The 17021-nt window shown below is 43.4% G+C and overlaps 1 protein-coding gene across 1 annotated transcript in view; it reads right to left on the reverse strand.

Annotated features, from left to right (window-relative positions):
• Nucleotides 1-17021, reverse strand: part of dsd (attractin-like protein dsd) — a 64915-nt gene that overhangs the window by 28547 nt on the left and 19347 nt on the right. The window contains exons 6-13 of the mRNA XM_080276917.1: nt 14400-14479; nt 9663-9849; nt 9228-9563; nt 7213-7393; nt 5711-5909; nt 3867-3991; nt 1766-1831; nt 360-558 (exon numbers count right to left, since the gene is read on the reverse strand). Of these exons, the coding sequence (XP_080133043.1) occupies nt 360-558; nt 1766-1831; nt 3867-3991; nt 5711-5909; nt 7213-7393; nt 9228-9563; nt 9663-9849; nt 14400-14479 (1373 nt within the window). The remainder of the gene's footprint in view (nt 1-359; nt 559-1765; nt 1832-3866; nt 3992-5710; nt 5910-7212; nt 7394-9227; nt 9564-9662; nt 9850-14399; nt 14480-17021) is intronic.

The following is a 17021-nucleotide window of genomic DNA, read 5'->3' on the forward strand; positions in this document are numbered from 1 at the left end:
AGCATATTTCCATGTGCGTATGGAGGTACATGTAATATACATGTGTGTATCCATGTGTGTAAGACATTAAAACATACACATACCTTGCCAAACTCCACACACTTGCTATGCGTACACGTATTCCCACAAATTTCCATGTGCGTATAGGTGTATATGTAATTTATATGTATGTATCTGTGTGCGTAAGACACTAAACATACACATACCTTGCCAAACTCCACACACTTGCTATGCGTACACATGTTCCCTCACCAAACACATCCACACGTATTTTCAAGCATATTTTCATGTGCGTATAGGTGTATATGTAATTTATATGTATGTATCCATGTACGTAAGACATTAAAACGTACACATACCTTGCCAAACTCCACACACTTGCTGTGCGTACACGTGTTGCCGCACCACACACACTCGTAGGTGTTTTCCAGGCACGAATGGCAGGACGTCTGATCCAAGCACAGTTTCGTAAAATTCTGCCGTGAGGGGGAGGGCGTGGGGCAGACATCGTACGCTTTCTTGTCGTTATTGCCGTTGTTTTCGCAGCGAGACAGCACCCTGCGATAGATAAACGATAGACAGATACATGGCCTGATAGACAGACACAGTGGATAGATGGATAATTGCTTTCTCTCTACTACTACTACTAACACTACTACTATTACTATTATTATTATTTTCAGAGAGAGAGAGAGAGCACCCTGCAATAGATAAATGACAGATAGATACATGGCCTGATAGATAGACACTGGATAGATGGATAGATAGATATATTGCTTTGTCTACTACTACTACTACTATTATTACTATTATTTTGAGAGAGAGAGAGAGAGAGAGAGAGAGAGAGAGCACCCTACAATAGATAGACAGATAGATAGACACAGGATTGATGGATAGATAGATATATTGCTTTGTCTACTACTACTACTACTATTATTTTGAGAGAGAGAGAGAGAGAGAGAGAGAGAGAGAGAGAGCACCCTACAATAGATAGACAGATAGATAGACACAGGATAGATGGATAGATAGATATATTGCTTTGTCTACTACTACTACTACTATTATTACTATTATTTTGAGAGAGAGAGAGAGAGAGAGAGAGAGCACCGTTCAATAGATAGATATATTCCAATGTCTACTACTACTATTATTATTTTCACAGTGCACTCTGGAATAGATAATAGATAGATGGATAGATGGGCAGATAGATAAATAGATAGATACATACTCTGACTACTATTCTAACAGCATGAGAGCACCCTAGAGATAGATAGATGTATTAGATAGATAAACAGATAGATAGAATGATAAATAAACTTGGAGTCATAGATAGATAGATATAGATAGATAGATACCAATTCCAAACATTTCATCACAACAAAGAGACAGACAGACAGACAGACACACCAGCACACATACATACAGATGCAGATAGATAGAAAGATAGAATGATAGACAAATGAACTTGGAGTCATAGATGGATAGATAGATAGACACCAATTCCAAACACATTTCATCACAAGACAGACAGACAGACGGACAGACACACCAGCACACATACATACAGACGCAGATAGACAGAAAGATAGAATGATAGACAAATGAATTTGGAGTCATAGATAGATAGATAGATAGATACCAATTCCAAACATTTCATCAAAACAGACAGACAGACAGACACACCAGCACACACACATACACACCAGCACACACACACACACACACACACACACACACACAGATAGACAGACTGATAGATACGTACCTATTCCAGACACACTTGCGGCCGGGGTACGCAAGCAAGCACTCCTCCCTCGTGGCTATCTCACATCTGTAATTATTATTATTATTATTATTATTATTATTATTATTACTACAATACTACCATACCATAACTACTATACTACTACTGCTGCTGCTGCTATTATTATTATTATTATTATTTATTATTATTATTATTATTATTATTATTATTATGATGAGAAGGGAAGGAAAGTGTATGCTGCCTTCATGGACTTGGAGAAAGCTTATGACAGAATAGATAGGCAAGGTATGTGGAAGGTATTAAGAATATATGGAGTGGAGGGAAAACTGTTGAGTGCTGTGAAGAGTATGTACGAGGGAGCTAGGGTTACGGTGCGAGTGGATGGTGAGCTGAGTGAGTTCTTTGATCTCAATGTGGGACTGAAACAGGGTTGTGTGATGTCTCCATGGCTGTTTAATATATATATGGATGGGGTTGTAAAGGAGGTGCAGGGTAGGGCAGTGGATGTGGGGGTGGCCCTAATGAATGAGGGTGAGATTTGGAAGCTTCCGGTGTTGCTGTTTGCTGATGATACAGTATTGTTGAGTGAAGATGAATGGGAGTTGCAAGGTTTGGTGAATGAATTTGGGACAGTGTGTAGGAGGAGGAAGCTGAAAGTTAATGTAAACAAAAGTAAAGTTATGGTGTTTGAGAGGAATGAAGTCACAGAGTGTGCAGTGAGGTTGGATGGTGAGGATATGGAGAATGTGAGTGCATTCAAGTACTTGGGTAGTGTGATGAGTAAGGATGGAACTTTGGGGGAAGAAGTGCGTGAAAGGGTACAGCAGGGAAGAAAGGTTGTTGGTACACTGAAAGCAGTGATGAGAAATAGGGAGGTGAGTATGGAAGTTAAGAAGTCACTGCATGATGGTATTGTGATCCCTACCCTGATGTATGGAAGCGAGGCGAGGACCTTGCAAGAGGGGAACAAGTCAAGAGTGAGAGCAGTGGAAATGAGTTACTTGAGAGGAGCATGTGGAGTGACGTGGAGGGACAGGTTGACGAATGAAGAAGTGAAGGAACGTTGTGGGGTGGATGTGGATGTGGTTGAGAAGATTAGGAGAAATACACTGAGGTGGTTTGGCCATGTGGAGAGAATGGAGAATGAAAGACTGACTAAGAGGGTGTATGTAGGTGAGGTGGAGGGAGGGAGAGGGAGGGGTAGACCGAGGATGAGGTGGAGGGATGGAGTTGAGAGGTATATGAGGGAGGGGGGGGGTGAGTTGGGAGGAGGGTAGTCAAATGGTGGGTGACAGAGTGACTTGGAGGCGTTTTGTCTGTGGCCACCCTTTGCGAGATTAGGGCGTCGGGCTATAGATAGATAGATAGATGATGATTATTATTATTATTATCATTATTCCCATAATTACTACTACTACTATTACTATGCTCTTTTAATTATTATTACTATTATTATTATTATTATTATTATTTTTATTATTATTATTATTATTATTATTATTATTTCCATTATTATTATTTCCATACAATAACTACTACTACTAATACTACTGTACTCTCTTCTTATTATTACTATTATTATTATTATTACTATAATTATTATTATTATTAGTTATTATTATTATTATTATTACTATTACTACCACATATAAAGGAGCGTTGTGGTGTGGATGTGGATGTGATAGGAAGCGTTATGAGGAACACACTGAGGTGGTTTGGCCATGTGGAGAGGATGGAGGGTGAGAGACTGACGAAGAGAGTGTATGTGAGTGAGGTGGAGGGGGGGAGAGGGAGGGGGAGGCCAAGGATGAGCTGGAGGGATGGAGTGGAGAGGTATATGAGAGAGGGGGGGGGGGTGAGTTGGGAACAGGGCACTGAAATGGCGGGGGACAGGGCGACATGGAGGCGATTTGTTTGTGGCCACCCTGAACGGGATTGAGGCGTCTGGCGATAGATAGATAGATAGACAGATTACTACCATACTATAACTACTATACTACAACTACTGCTATTATTATTATTATTATTATTACACAGAAAGAAAGGTTGGTAGGTAGGTAGGTAGGTAGGTAGACAGATAGATAGACAGATAGATAGTTACCTGCCAGGGTGGAAGGCCAGGAGGGAGCCCAGCATCTTCCCATTAAATCCCCCTCCAATGTACATGGTTAGATCTCCTTGGTTACTAGTGCCGATAGATGCATGGCCATACCGCGCCACGTCCACCTGAAATAGATAAATGGATAGACAGATGCCTCAAAATTAGTGGATAGATATACAATAGATAGATAGATAGATTGATCCAGACTGATAGATAGATAGATAGATCCAGATAGATACAGCCACCTGAAATAGATAAATTGATAGATAGAAGCCCCATAATTAGTGGATAGATAGATATACAACAGACAGATAGATTGACCCAGATAGATAGATAGATCCAGAGATACATCCACCTGAAATAGATACACTGATAAATAGAAGCCTCAAAATTAGTGGACAGATAGCTATACAATAGTTAGATAGATTGATCCAGATAGATATATATATATAGATAGATAGATCCAGACAGACAGCCACATGAAATAGATAAATTGATAGATAGAAGCCTCAAAATTAGTGGATAGATAGATATACAAGTTAGATAGATTGATCCAGATAGATAGATAGATAGATGGATGGATAGATAGACTGATTCATAAACACTAGATAGATAGATTGATAGACAGACAGAATTGAGGCACCCCTGCTGAAGTGATGCAAGTGACACAAACAGGAAGTCGAGAAATCAGCGTTTGAAAGTTGGCAGGCTGGCTCACTCCCCTGCCTGCCCTTGCCTCACTTCACCTCTAGAGCGGAAGTGAAGCGAGGAGCAACTCGGTGGCAGTAACCTCATTTCCAACTCTCATACGCTATTCTCTCGGAGTGACGTGGAGGGACAGGCTGACGAATGAAGAAGTGAAGGAACGTTGTGGGGTGGATGTGGATGTGGTTGAGAAGATTAGGAGAAATACACTGAGGTGGTTTGGACATGTGGAGAGAATGGAGAATGAAAGACTGACTAAGAGGGTGTATGTAGGTGAGGTGGAGGGAGGGAGAGGAAGAGGTAGACTGAGGATGAGGTGGAGGGATGGAGTTGAGAGGTATATGAGGGAGGGGGGAGTGAGTTGGGGGGGCTAGGAGAAATACACTGAGGTGGTCTGGACATGTGGAGAGAATGTAGAATGAAAGACTAAGAGGGTGTATGTAGGTGAGGTGGAGGGAGGGAGAGGGAGGGGAAGACCGAGGATGAGGTGGAGGGATGGAGTTGAGAGGTATATGAGGGAAGGGGGGGGTGAGTTGGGGGGAGGGGAGTCAAATGGTGGGTGACACAGTGACTTGGAGGTGTTTTGTCTGCGGCCACCCTTCGCGGGATTAGGGCGTCGGGCTATAGATAGATAGATAAACTATTCATCTACTGATAATACAACAATACGGCGCTTTTGTACCTTATAGTTTAGGTACCTCCATACGATCTCACTCAACATACGATCTGTCGGAGTTGCATGGATTAAAGAAAAAATGGCTGAATTATATTTTCTTGTAAAAAAAAAAAAACAGTAGCTAATGTAACACTTGTAATTACAATAGATAGATAGATAGATAGATAGATGGATAGAGAATGGTGTCATTGTCCAGAGAGAGAGAGAGAGAGAGAGAAATATATCAAGCAATCATATAATCCCACTTCATTCCAACAGCACTTCTTTGTGACTAGCATTCCAAGAGAGAGAGAGACCAATATATTATACAATCCTATAATCCCACCTCATTCCAACAGCACTTCTTCGTGACTAGCATTCCAAGAGAGAGAGAGAGAGAGAGCATATCAAACAATCCCACACTCCTACACCATTCCAACAGCACTTCTTCGTGACTAGCATCCCAAACTCACGGAGGGCATACCTTGAGGTCCGGTGGGTGGGGGAGATCAACCCAGGCGTCGCAGGCAAGGTCGTAGGCCACGAAATCGGCGCTGTAGCACTTGGCGCCGTAGGAGAAGGCGGTGTCGTTATGCGTGTTGCCCCCGAAGATGAGGAGGAGGCCCTGGGACAGCACGGAGGAGTGCAGGAAGCGAGGCACAGGTGCCGGAGACATGAGACGCCTGCCGCAGATAGATAAAAAGAGATAAAAATAGATGCAAGTAGATAAAGATGGATAAAATGTTAAAAAATGCTGTGTATAATGCTGATGGTGGAGATAATGATGGATGGATAGATAGATAGATAGACAGACTGGTAGATAGACAGACAGACAGACTGACTGGTAGATAGACACGGTACATAAAGATAAAAATATGATAATGATGGATAGATAGATAGACAGTTAAACAGATAGATAGATAGATAGATAGATAGATATAGATAGACAGATAGACAGTACAGAGGCCCTGGGACGGCACGGAGGAGTGGAGGAAGACAGGGACAGGCGCGGGAGACATGAGCCGCCTGCTGGAGATAGATAAAAGATAGATACAGGTAAATATAGATAGAAGTAGGTAAATATACATAGAAAATAGATAGACAGAGATAGAAAAAAGATAAAATTAGAGAGATATATATAGATAAAAACAGATATGGAAAGATAAAAATAGATAGAAGTAGATAAATAGATAAAACATGGATACAGGTAGATATAGATAGAAATAGTGATAGATAAAAATAGATAAGGATAGATATAATGATAAACACTGCAAAGACTGATGAAATGTTACAAAATGTTGTGTGTATTGCTGATGGTGCATAGATAGATAGATAGATAGATAGACTGATAGACTGGCTGATAGATTGTTAGACAGTACATACCAGTGCTGATAAAAATAGATCTATCTATTTACTGTCAGATGCCACAACCCAGTAACGGGTGGCCACAAACAAATCGTCTCCATGTCACCCTGTCCCCCGCCATTTCACTGCCCTGCTCCCAGCTCACACCCCCCTCTCTCATATACCTCTCCACTCCATCCCTTCATCTCATCCTTGGCCTTCCCCTCCCTCTCCCAGCTCACACCCCCCTGTCTCATATACCCCTCCACTCCATCCCCCCATCTCATCCTTGGCCTCCCCCTCCCTCTCCCCCCCTCCACCTCACTCACATACACTCTCCTCGTCAGTCTCTCACTCTCCATCCTCTCCACATGGCCAAACCACCTCAGTGTGTTTCTCCTAACGCTTCCTATCACATCCACATCCACACCACAACGCTCCTTCACTTCCTCATTTGTCAGTCTGTCTCTCCATGTAACTCCACATGCACCTCACTCACAAACACTCTCCTCGTCAGTCTCTCACTCTCCATCCTCTCCACATTCATTTTTCAACGTTACTCAGGTAGGTAGGCAAACAGATAGATAGATACCGATAGATATAACCAGTAATCAGTTCTTCCTTGCAGATAGATAGACTCACCACTTGTAGTAGATGGGGTCGTAGGCGGCCATCGCGCTAGTGACGTGCGAGGTGGCTTGCTTCGACAAAAGACCCCCGTGCACGTAAACAAGCTTGGTGTGGGGGTCCCAGGTGGCCGAGTGCCCCACCACACCCACCACCACTGCACCCACCGCACGCACCGTCGTCCACGTGCCCTCGGCTGAAACGTACACCATCAGCATCAACACCCCTAGCCTGTATCTATCCATCTATCTATCACCCCTAGCCTGTATCTATCCATCTATCACCCCTAGCCTGTATCTATCCATCTATCACCCCTAAACTGTATCTATCCATCTATCTATCACCCCTAGCCTGTATCTATCCATTTATCTATCACCTCTAGACTGTATCTATCCATCTATCTATCACCCCTAGCCTGTATCTATCCATCTATCTATCCATTCATCCATCTATCTATCTACCAGCCTATCCATTCATCTATCTACCTATCAGAATTAGCATTTTCATTAGCCCCAGCCTGTATCTATCTATCTACCTGTCTATCTATCTATCAGAACCAGCATCATCATCAACATCCCTAGCCTGTATCTATCCATCTATCTATCTGCCTATCTATCTATCAGAATTGGCCTTTTTATTATCCCTACCCTGTATCTATCTATTTATCTATCTATCTACCTGTCTATCTATCTATCTATCAGAATCAGCATCAATTTTAATATCCCTGGCCTGTATCTATCTATCTGTCTGTCTATCTGTCATCATCATCATTATTATCCCTAGCCTGTACCTATCTATCTATCTGTCTATCAGAATCATCATCCTCATCTCTTGCCTGTATCTATCTATCTATCTGTCTATCTATCAGAACTGGCATCAACATTTATTATCCCTAGCCTGTATCTATCTTCCTGTCTATCTATCAGAATCATCACTACCCAGGATAGACTGATAGATAGACAGATAGATAGATATAACCTTATGTAGGTAGACAGACAGACAGACAGATATCTCACCCAAATCACACTCCTGGACCATACTGATAGATAGATAGATAGACAGACAGATGGATAGATAGATATAACCAGATAGATAGATATACTCACCTGTCATACTCATGGAACATACTTAGATAGATAGATAAAATGAATATAACCAGACAGTTGGATGGATGGATGGATAGATAGATATAACAAGATAGATAGATTGATTGATATAACCAGATGGACAGATAGATAGAATGGATATAACCAGACAGAGAGATAGACAGATATAACCAGATAGATAGACAGACAGGTAGAATGGATATAACCAGATAGACATAGATAGAATGGATATAACTAGATAGATAGATAGAATGGATATAACCTGATAGACAGATATAACCAGTTAGACACACAGACAGATATAAAGATAGATAGATAGATATAACCATAGATAGATAGATAGATAGGTAATGGATATAACCAGATAGACAGACAGATATAACCAGATAGATATATAGACAGGTAGGTAGAATGAATATAACCAGATAGACAGACAGATAGATAGAATGAATATAGCAAGACAGACAGATAGATAGAATGGATATAACTAGATAGATAGATGGATAGAATGGATATAACTAGATAGATAGATAGATAGAATGGATATAACTAGATAGATAGATAGATAGAATGGATATAACAAGATAGATAGATAGATAGAATGGATATAACAAGATAGATAGATAGATAGATAGATAGATAGAATGGATATAACAAGATAGATAGATAGATAGATAGATGGACAACCATATAGATAGATATATTCACCCAAGTCATACTCTTGGACCGTACTCAGATAGATAGATAGATAGACAGATAGATAGATAGACAGATGGATGGAAGGATAGATAGATATAACTAGATAGATATACTCACCCGTCATACTCCTGAACTGTGTTGAGATAGACAGATAGATAGACAGAAGGAAGGATAGACAGATATAACCAGATAGATATATAACACCAGCCTGATAGATAGACTCACCCAGATCATACTCCTGTACAGTGTTAAGGTAACTGTATCTATCAGAGTGGCCGAATATCACCAGATAGATAAATTTCCGACCCTTCTCCACCACCACAGCAGCATGTCCTGTACACGCGATTGGCGCACATGGCCCGGGGCTCGACTCACACGTGTGCGTATTCCCTGTGTGCGTGTTTGGGCCTCTTCTTCCCCCCCCCTCCTCTTCTTCCTCTCTTCCTCTTTTGTCTTTCTCTTCCTTCTCCTCCTCCTCATCTTCTTCCTCTCTTTCTCTTCTCTCTCCCTCCTCCTCCTCCTCCTCCTCCTCTTCCTCCTCTCTCCTGATTCTCTTCTTTCCTCCATCTCTCTCTCCCTCCTCCTCCTCCTCCTCTTCTCTCCAAACACTCTTCCTTCCCCCGAGCACTTCTTCATGACTAGCATTAGGATTGGGGCTACTTCTCTCTCTCCTACTGGGTCTGCCTCTCCTCCCATCACGCCTTCGGGCCCCACCTCCCCCAACCGCCCGACTAAGTTGCCGGTTGGTTGGCATTAAGATCCACTTCCTCGACGCAATCTCAAACCTCCATAATTCTCGTGTGTTCATCCCGTTTTCTTTAGTACCCCCGTAAATGTAGATGGATCCCTGCAAAGAAAATGGGAATTATTCAAGGAGAAAGTTTTCCCATAGAATTATTATTATTATTATTATTATTAGTATCATCATCATTATTATTATTATTATTACCATTTTTATTATTATTAATATTATTATTATTATTACCATTTTTATTATTATTATTATTATTACTATCATTATTATTATTATTATTACCATTATTATTATTATTAATATTATTATTATTATTACCATTTTTATTATTATTATTATTATTATTATTATCATTATTATTATTATTATCATTATTATTATTATTACTAAAATTATTATTATTATTATCATTATTATTATTATTATCATCATCATTATTATTATTATCATTATCATTATTATTACTATTATTATTATTACTATTATTATTATTATTATTATTAAAATGAGAATTATTCAAAAATTACAAGTCCTCTTGAAAAATTATTCTTATTCTTAGTAATAATAATAAAAATTGCCATCTTTCAACCATCCACTCACATGATGTGGTGCCGACTCATCACCACAACCATCATTATCATCAACTTTACCAACCCTCCCTCCCTCCCCCCCTCTCTCTCTCACACCACCATCACCATCATTCTTCTCTCTCTCTCTCACACACCACCATCACCATCATTCTTCTCTCTCTCTCTCACACACCACCATCACCATCATTCTTCTCTCTCTCTCTCTCTCTCTCTCACACACACCATCACCATCATTCCTCTCTCTCTCTCTCTCTCACACACCATCACCATCATTCCTCTCTCTCTCTCTCTCTCACACACCACCATCACCATCATTCTTCTCTCTCTCTCTCTCTCTCTCTCTCACACACACCATCACCATCATTCCTCTCTCTCTCTCTCTCTCACACACCATCACCATCATTCCTCTCTCTCTCTCTCACACACCACCACGATCACCATCATTCCTCTCTCTCTCTCTCTCTCTCTCTCTCTCACCACCATCACCATCATTCCTCTCTCTCTCTCTCTCTCTCTCTCTCTCTCTCTCTCTCTCTCACCACCATCACCATCATTCCTCTCTCTCTCTCTCTCACACACCACCATCACCATCATTCCTCTCTCTCTCTCTCTCTCTCTCACACACCACCACCACCATCATTCCTCTCTCTCTCTCTCTCACACACCACCATCACCATCATTCCTCTCTCTCTCTCTCTCTCTCACACACCACCATCACCATCATTCCTCTCTCTCTCTCTCTCTCTCTCTCTCTCTCTCTCTCACACACCACCATCACCATCATTCCTCTCTCTCTCTCTCTCTCTCTCTCTCTCTCTCTCACACACCACCACCACCATCATTCCTCTCTCTCTCTCTCTCTCACACACCACCATCACCATCATTCCTCTCTCTCTCTCTCACACACCACCATCACCATCATTCCTCTCTCTCTCTCTCTCACACACCACCACCACCATCATTCCTCTCTCTCTCTCACACACCACCATCACCATCATTCCTCTCTCTCTCTCTCTCTCTCTCATACACCACCATCACCATCATTCCTCTCTCTCTCTCTCTCTCACACACCACCATCACCATCATTCCTCTCTCTCTCTCTCATACACCACCATCACCATCATTCCTCTCTCTCTCTCACACACCACCATCACCATCATTCCTCTCTCTCTCTCTCTCACACACCACCATCACCATCATTCCTCTCTCTCTCTCTCTCTCTCATACACCACCATCACCATCATTCCTCTCTCTCTCTCTCTCATACACCACCATCACCATCATTCCTCTCTCTCTCTCTCTCTCTCTCTCACACACACCACCATCACCATCATTCCTCTCTCTCTCTCTCTCACACACACCACCATCACCATCATTCCTCTCTCTCTCTCTCACACACACCACCACCATCACCATCATTCCTCTCTCTCTCTCTCTCTCTCTCTCTCACACACCACCATCATTCCTCTCTCTCTCTCTCTCTCTCACACACCACCATCACCATCATTCCTCTCTCTCTCTCACACACCACCATCACCATCATTCCTCTCTCTCTCTCTCTCTCTCTCTCTCACACCACCACCACCATCATTCCTCTCTCTCTCTCTCTCTCTCTCTCTCTCTCTCTCACACACACCACCACCACCATCATTCCTCTCTCTCTCTCTCTCTCACACACCACCACCACCATCATTCCTCTCTCTCTCTCTCTCTCTCTCACACACCACCACCACCATCATTCCTCTCTCTCTCTCACACCACCACCACCATCATTCCTCTCTCTCTCTCTCTCACACACCACCATCACCATCATTCCTCTCTCTCTCTCTCTCTCTCTCTCACACACCACCATCACCATCATTCCTCTCTCTCTCTCACACACCACCATCATTCCTCTCTCTCTCTCACACACACCACCATCACCATCATTCCTCTCTCTCTCTCTCTCTCTCACACACCACCATCATTCCTCTCTCTCTCTCTCTCACACCACCATCACCATCATTCCTCTCTCTCTCTCTCTCTCTCTCACACACCACCATCACCATCATTCCTCTCTCTCTCTCTCACACACCACCATCATTCCTCTCTCTCTCTCTCTCTCTCTCTCTCTCTCTCTCTCTCTCACACACCACCATCATTCCTCTCTCTCTCTCTCACACACCACCATCACCATCATTCCTCTCTCTCTCTCTCTCTCACACACCACCATCACCATCATTCCTCTCTCTCTCTCTCTCTCACACACCACCATCATTCCTCTCTCTCTCTCTCTCTCTCTCTCTCTCTCTCACACACCACCATCACCATCATTCCTCTCTCTCTCACACACCACCATCACCATCATTCCTCTCTCTCTCTCTCTCACACACACCACCATCACCATCATTCCTCTCTCTCTCACACACCACCATCACCATCATTCCTCTCTCTCTCTCTCTCTCTCACACCACCACCACCATCATTCCTCTCTCTCTCTCTCACACACCACCACCACCATCATTCCTCTCTCTCTCTCACACACCACCATCACCATCATTCCTCTCTCTCTCTCTCACACACCACCATCACCATCATTCCTCTCTCTCTCTCTCTCACACACACCACCACCACCATCATTCCTCTCTCTCTCTCACACCACCATCACCATCATTCCTCTCTCTCTCACACACCACCATCACCATCATTCCTCTCTCTCTCTCACACACCACCATCACCATCATTCCTCTCTCTCTCACACACCACCATCACCATCATTCTTCTCTCTCACACACACACCACCATCACCATCATTCCTCTCTCTCTCTCACACCACCATCACCATCATTCCTCTCTCTCTCTCTCACACCACCATCACCATCATTCCTCTCTCTCTCTCTCTCTCACACACCACCATCACCATCATTCCTCTCTCTCTCTCTCTCTCTCACACACCACCATCACCATCATTCCTCTCTCTCTCTCTCACACCACCATCACCATCATTCCTCTCTCTCTCTCTCACACACCACCATCATCATCATTCCTCTCTCTCTCTCTCACACCACCATCATCATCATTCCTCTCTCTCTCTCTCACACACCACCATCATCATCATTCCTCTCTCTCTCTCTCTCTCTCTCTCTCTCACACACACCACCATCATTCCTCTCTCTCTCTCACACACACCACCACCACCATCATTCCTCTCTCTCTCTCTCACACACCACCACCACCACCACCACCATCATTCCTCTCTCTCTCTCTCTCTCTCTCTTTCACACACACCACCACCACCATCATTCCTCTCTCTCTCTCTCTCTCTCTCTCACACACACCACCATCACCATCATTCCTCTCTCTCTCTCACACACCACCATCACCATCATTCCTCTCTCTCTCTCTCTCTCTCACACACCACCATCACCATCATTCCTCTCTCTCTCTCTCTTTCACACACACCACCACCACCATCATTCCTCTCTCTCTCTCTCTCTCTCACACCACCACCACCATCATTCCTCTCTCTCTCTCTCTCTCTCTCTCTCACACACCACCATCACCATCATTCCTCTCTCTCTCACACACCACCATCACCATCATTCCTCTCTCTCTCTCTCTCTCACACCACCATCACCATCATTCCTCTCTCTCTCTCTCTCTCTCTCTCTCTCACACACCACCATCACCATCATTCCTCTCTCTCTCTCTCTCTCTCTCTCTCTCACACACCACCATCACCATCATTCCTCTCTCTCTCTCTCTCTCTCTCTCTCACACACCACCATCACCATCATTCCTCTCTCTCTCTCTCTCTCTCTCTCTCTCTCTCTCACACACACCACCATCACCATCATTCCTCTCTCTCTCTCTCTCTCTCTCTCACACACACCACCATCATCTCTCTCTCTCTCTCTCTCACACACCACCACCATCATCTCTCTCTCTCTCTCTCACACACCACCACCATCATCTCTCTCTCTCTCTCTCACACACCACCACCATCATCTCTCTCTCTCTCTCTCTCTCTCTCACACACCATCACCATCATCTCTCTCTCTCTCTCTAACTCACATTAAAGACAGCCGCTGAGTGTCCAAATCTTGCCATTGGCTTCTTTATGCTCGGACTTTCCACAATGCTCCAGCTGCGATCTGAAATTATTATTATTATTATTATTATTATTACTGTGTTTGTAGTTGTAGCCATAGTAGTAGTAGTAGTAGTAGTAGTAGTAGTAGTATTGTACAAGTGTTTCCCCTAACTTTTGTTTACATTAACTTTCAGATTCCTCCTCCTACACACTGTCCCAAATTCATTCACCAAACATTGCAACTCCCATTCATCTTCACTCAACAATACTGTATCATCAGCAAACAGCAACACCGGAAGCTTCCAAATCTCACCCTCATTCATTAGGGCCACCCCCACATCCACTGCCCTACCTTGTACCTCCTTTACAACCCCATCCATATATATATTAAACAGCCATGGAGACATTACACACCCCTGTTTCAGTCCCACACTGAGATCAAAGAACTCACTCAGCTCACCATCCACTCGCACCGTAGCCCTAGCTCCCTCGTACATACTCTTCACAGTACTCAACAATTTCCCCTCCACTCCATATATTCTTAATACCTTCCACATACCTTGCCTATCTATTCTGTCATAAGCTTTCTCCAAGTCCATGAAGGCAGCATACACTTTCCTTCCCTTCTCTAGATACTTCTCCACTAAACATCTTAGAACAAATATCTGATCTACACACCCTTTTCCCTTCCTAAATCCCCCTTGTTCTTCTCCAACTAGCTCCTCTGTCATATGCCTAACCCTATCAATGAGTATTCTACCATATATTTTACCAGTCACACTAAGAAGGCAAATACCCCTATGGTTACCACATACTTCTCTCTCCCCTTTTCCTTTGTACAGAGGAACAATTATACCTGATTTCCAGTCCTCTGGAACCCTTCCCTCTTCCCAAGCCAATCTACACAAAAGTAAAGTTATGGTGTTTGAGAGGAATGAAGTCACAGAGTGTGCAGTGAGGTTGGATGGTGAGGATATGGAGAATGTGAGTGCATTCAAGTACTTGGGTAGTGTGATGAGTAAGGATGGAACTTTGGGGGATGAAGTACGTGAAAGGGTACAGCAGGGAAGAAAGGTTGTTGGTACACTGAAAGCAGTGATGAGAAATAGGGAGGTGAGTATGGAAGTTAAGAAGTCACTGCATGATGGTACTGTGATCCCTACCCTGACGTATGGAAGCGAGGCGTGGACCTTGCAAGAGGGGAACAAGTCAAGAGTGAGAGCAGTGGAAATGAGTTACTTGAGAGGAGCATGTGGAGTGACGTGGAGGGACAGGTTGACGAATGAAGAAGTGAAGGAACGTTGTGGGGTGGATGTGGATGTGGTTGAAAAGATTAGGAGAAATACACTGAGGTGGTTTGGACATGTGGAGAGAATGGAGAATGAAAGACTGACTAAGAGGGTGTATGTAGGTGAGGTGGAGGGAGGGAGAGGGAGGGGCAGACCGAGGATGAGGTGGAGGGATGGAGCTGAGAGGTATATGAGGGAGGGGGGGGTGAGTTGGGGGGAGGGGAGTCAAATGGTGGGTGACAGAGTGACTTGGAGGCGTTTTGTCTGCGGCCACCCTTTGCGGGATTAGGGCGTCGGGCTATAGATAGATAGATAGTTTCCCCTAACAGGCCTCTGGTCAAGTACAGTAAGGCTTCCAAGATGCGACATAATAGAGCCCAGGCAACGTCTGGGAGGGTTTTGTTCAGGACTTGGGATAAATGCCCCTTGACAGGTACTTACAGACCCCAACCTAACCTAACTCAGAAAGCCACCTAAATAACTCCCTACCAGCCATGCACACCACCTATTCAACACCCTGTGCACACAAATATGGGACAGAAAGCACGGAATATATGAAAAGGAACCAGAGAATGAGGTATTAGAAGTGAGTATAAAAAGTATTTAGATGTGTGCAGGGTAGTTACAGCACGTCCGTGGCCGTCACAAAGATTAACCCGCCTCCTCTAAGGCTGTGGCAGAGGTGAAGGTGCACCTGAAGCAGGTACAGTAATGCCGTGTTGTGCTACACTTAATCCTTTGCACTGTGAGTTATAATTGTTTAACACTGCACATTCTGTTCTTAATTGCACCACACCATTTTCAACAGCCACTTTGCACTCCACACTCACTCCACAGTGAATCCTTTGCACTGCGAGTTATAACTGTTTAACACTGCATAACACTGTACATTCCCGTGTGGTCTAGTGGTGAGGTATTGCAGTCTATTCACTGTCTGTTCACAAAAGTGAGCACGTGTGGCAGCCACTGTGATGAGGGTGCAGTCACAACGGTAGGCAGGTGGGAGCTGGGAGGATGCAGGGCGCTCTGTCCGACGCTGCCGGAACTACACACCAAAACACAGCTGTCCATCACCGCACGGCAAATTTAAAGTAGGGATAAACACATACCGTGTTTGTGTGTGTGTGTGTGTGTGTGTGTGTGTGTGTGTGTGTGTGTCCAAGGACCCAAGCCCAATATGTTCGGGACTTGGACACTGTATTACTACTACCACTACTACTACTACTATCATCATCATTAGTATTATTATTTAAAGGACTATTACTACTATCAATACTAATCATTACTATTATTATCATCATAAACATCATAAAA

This window comes from Coenobita brevimanus, chromosome 8, assembly GCF_032717465.1.
Source record: "Coenobita brevimanus isolate Jiangsu-jjx chromosome 8, ASM3271746v2, whole genome shotgun sequence".
In the NCBI taxonomy this organism is placed as follows: Eukaryota; Metazoa; Arthropoda; class Malacostraca; order Decapoda; family Coenobitidae; genus Coenobita; species Coenobita brevimanus.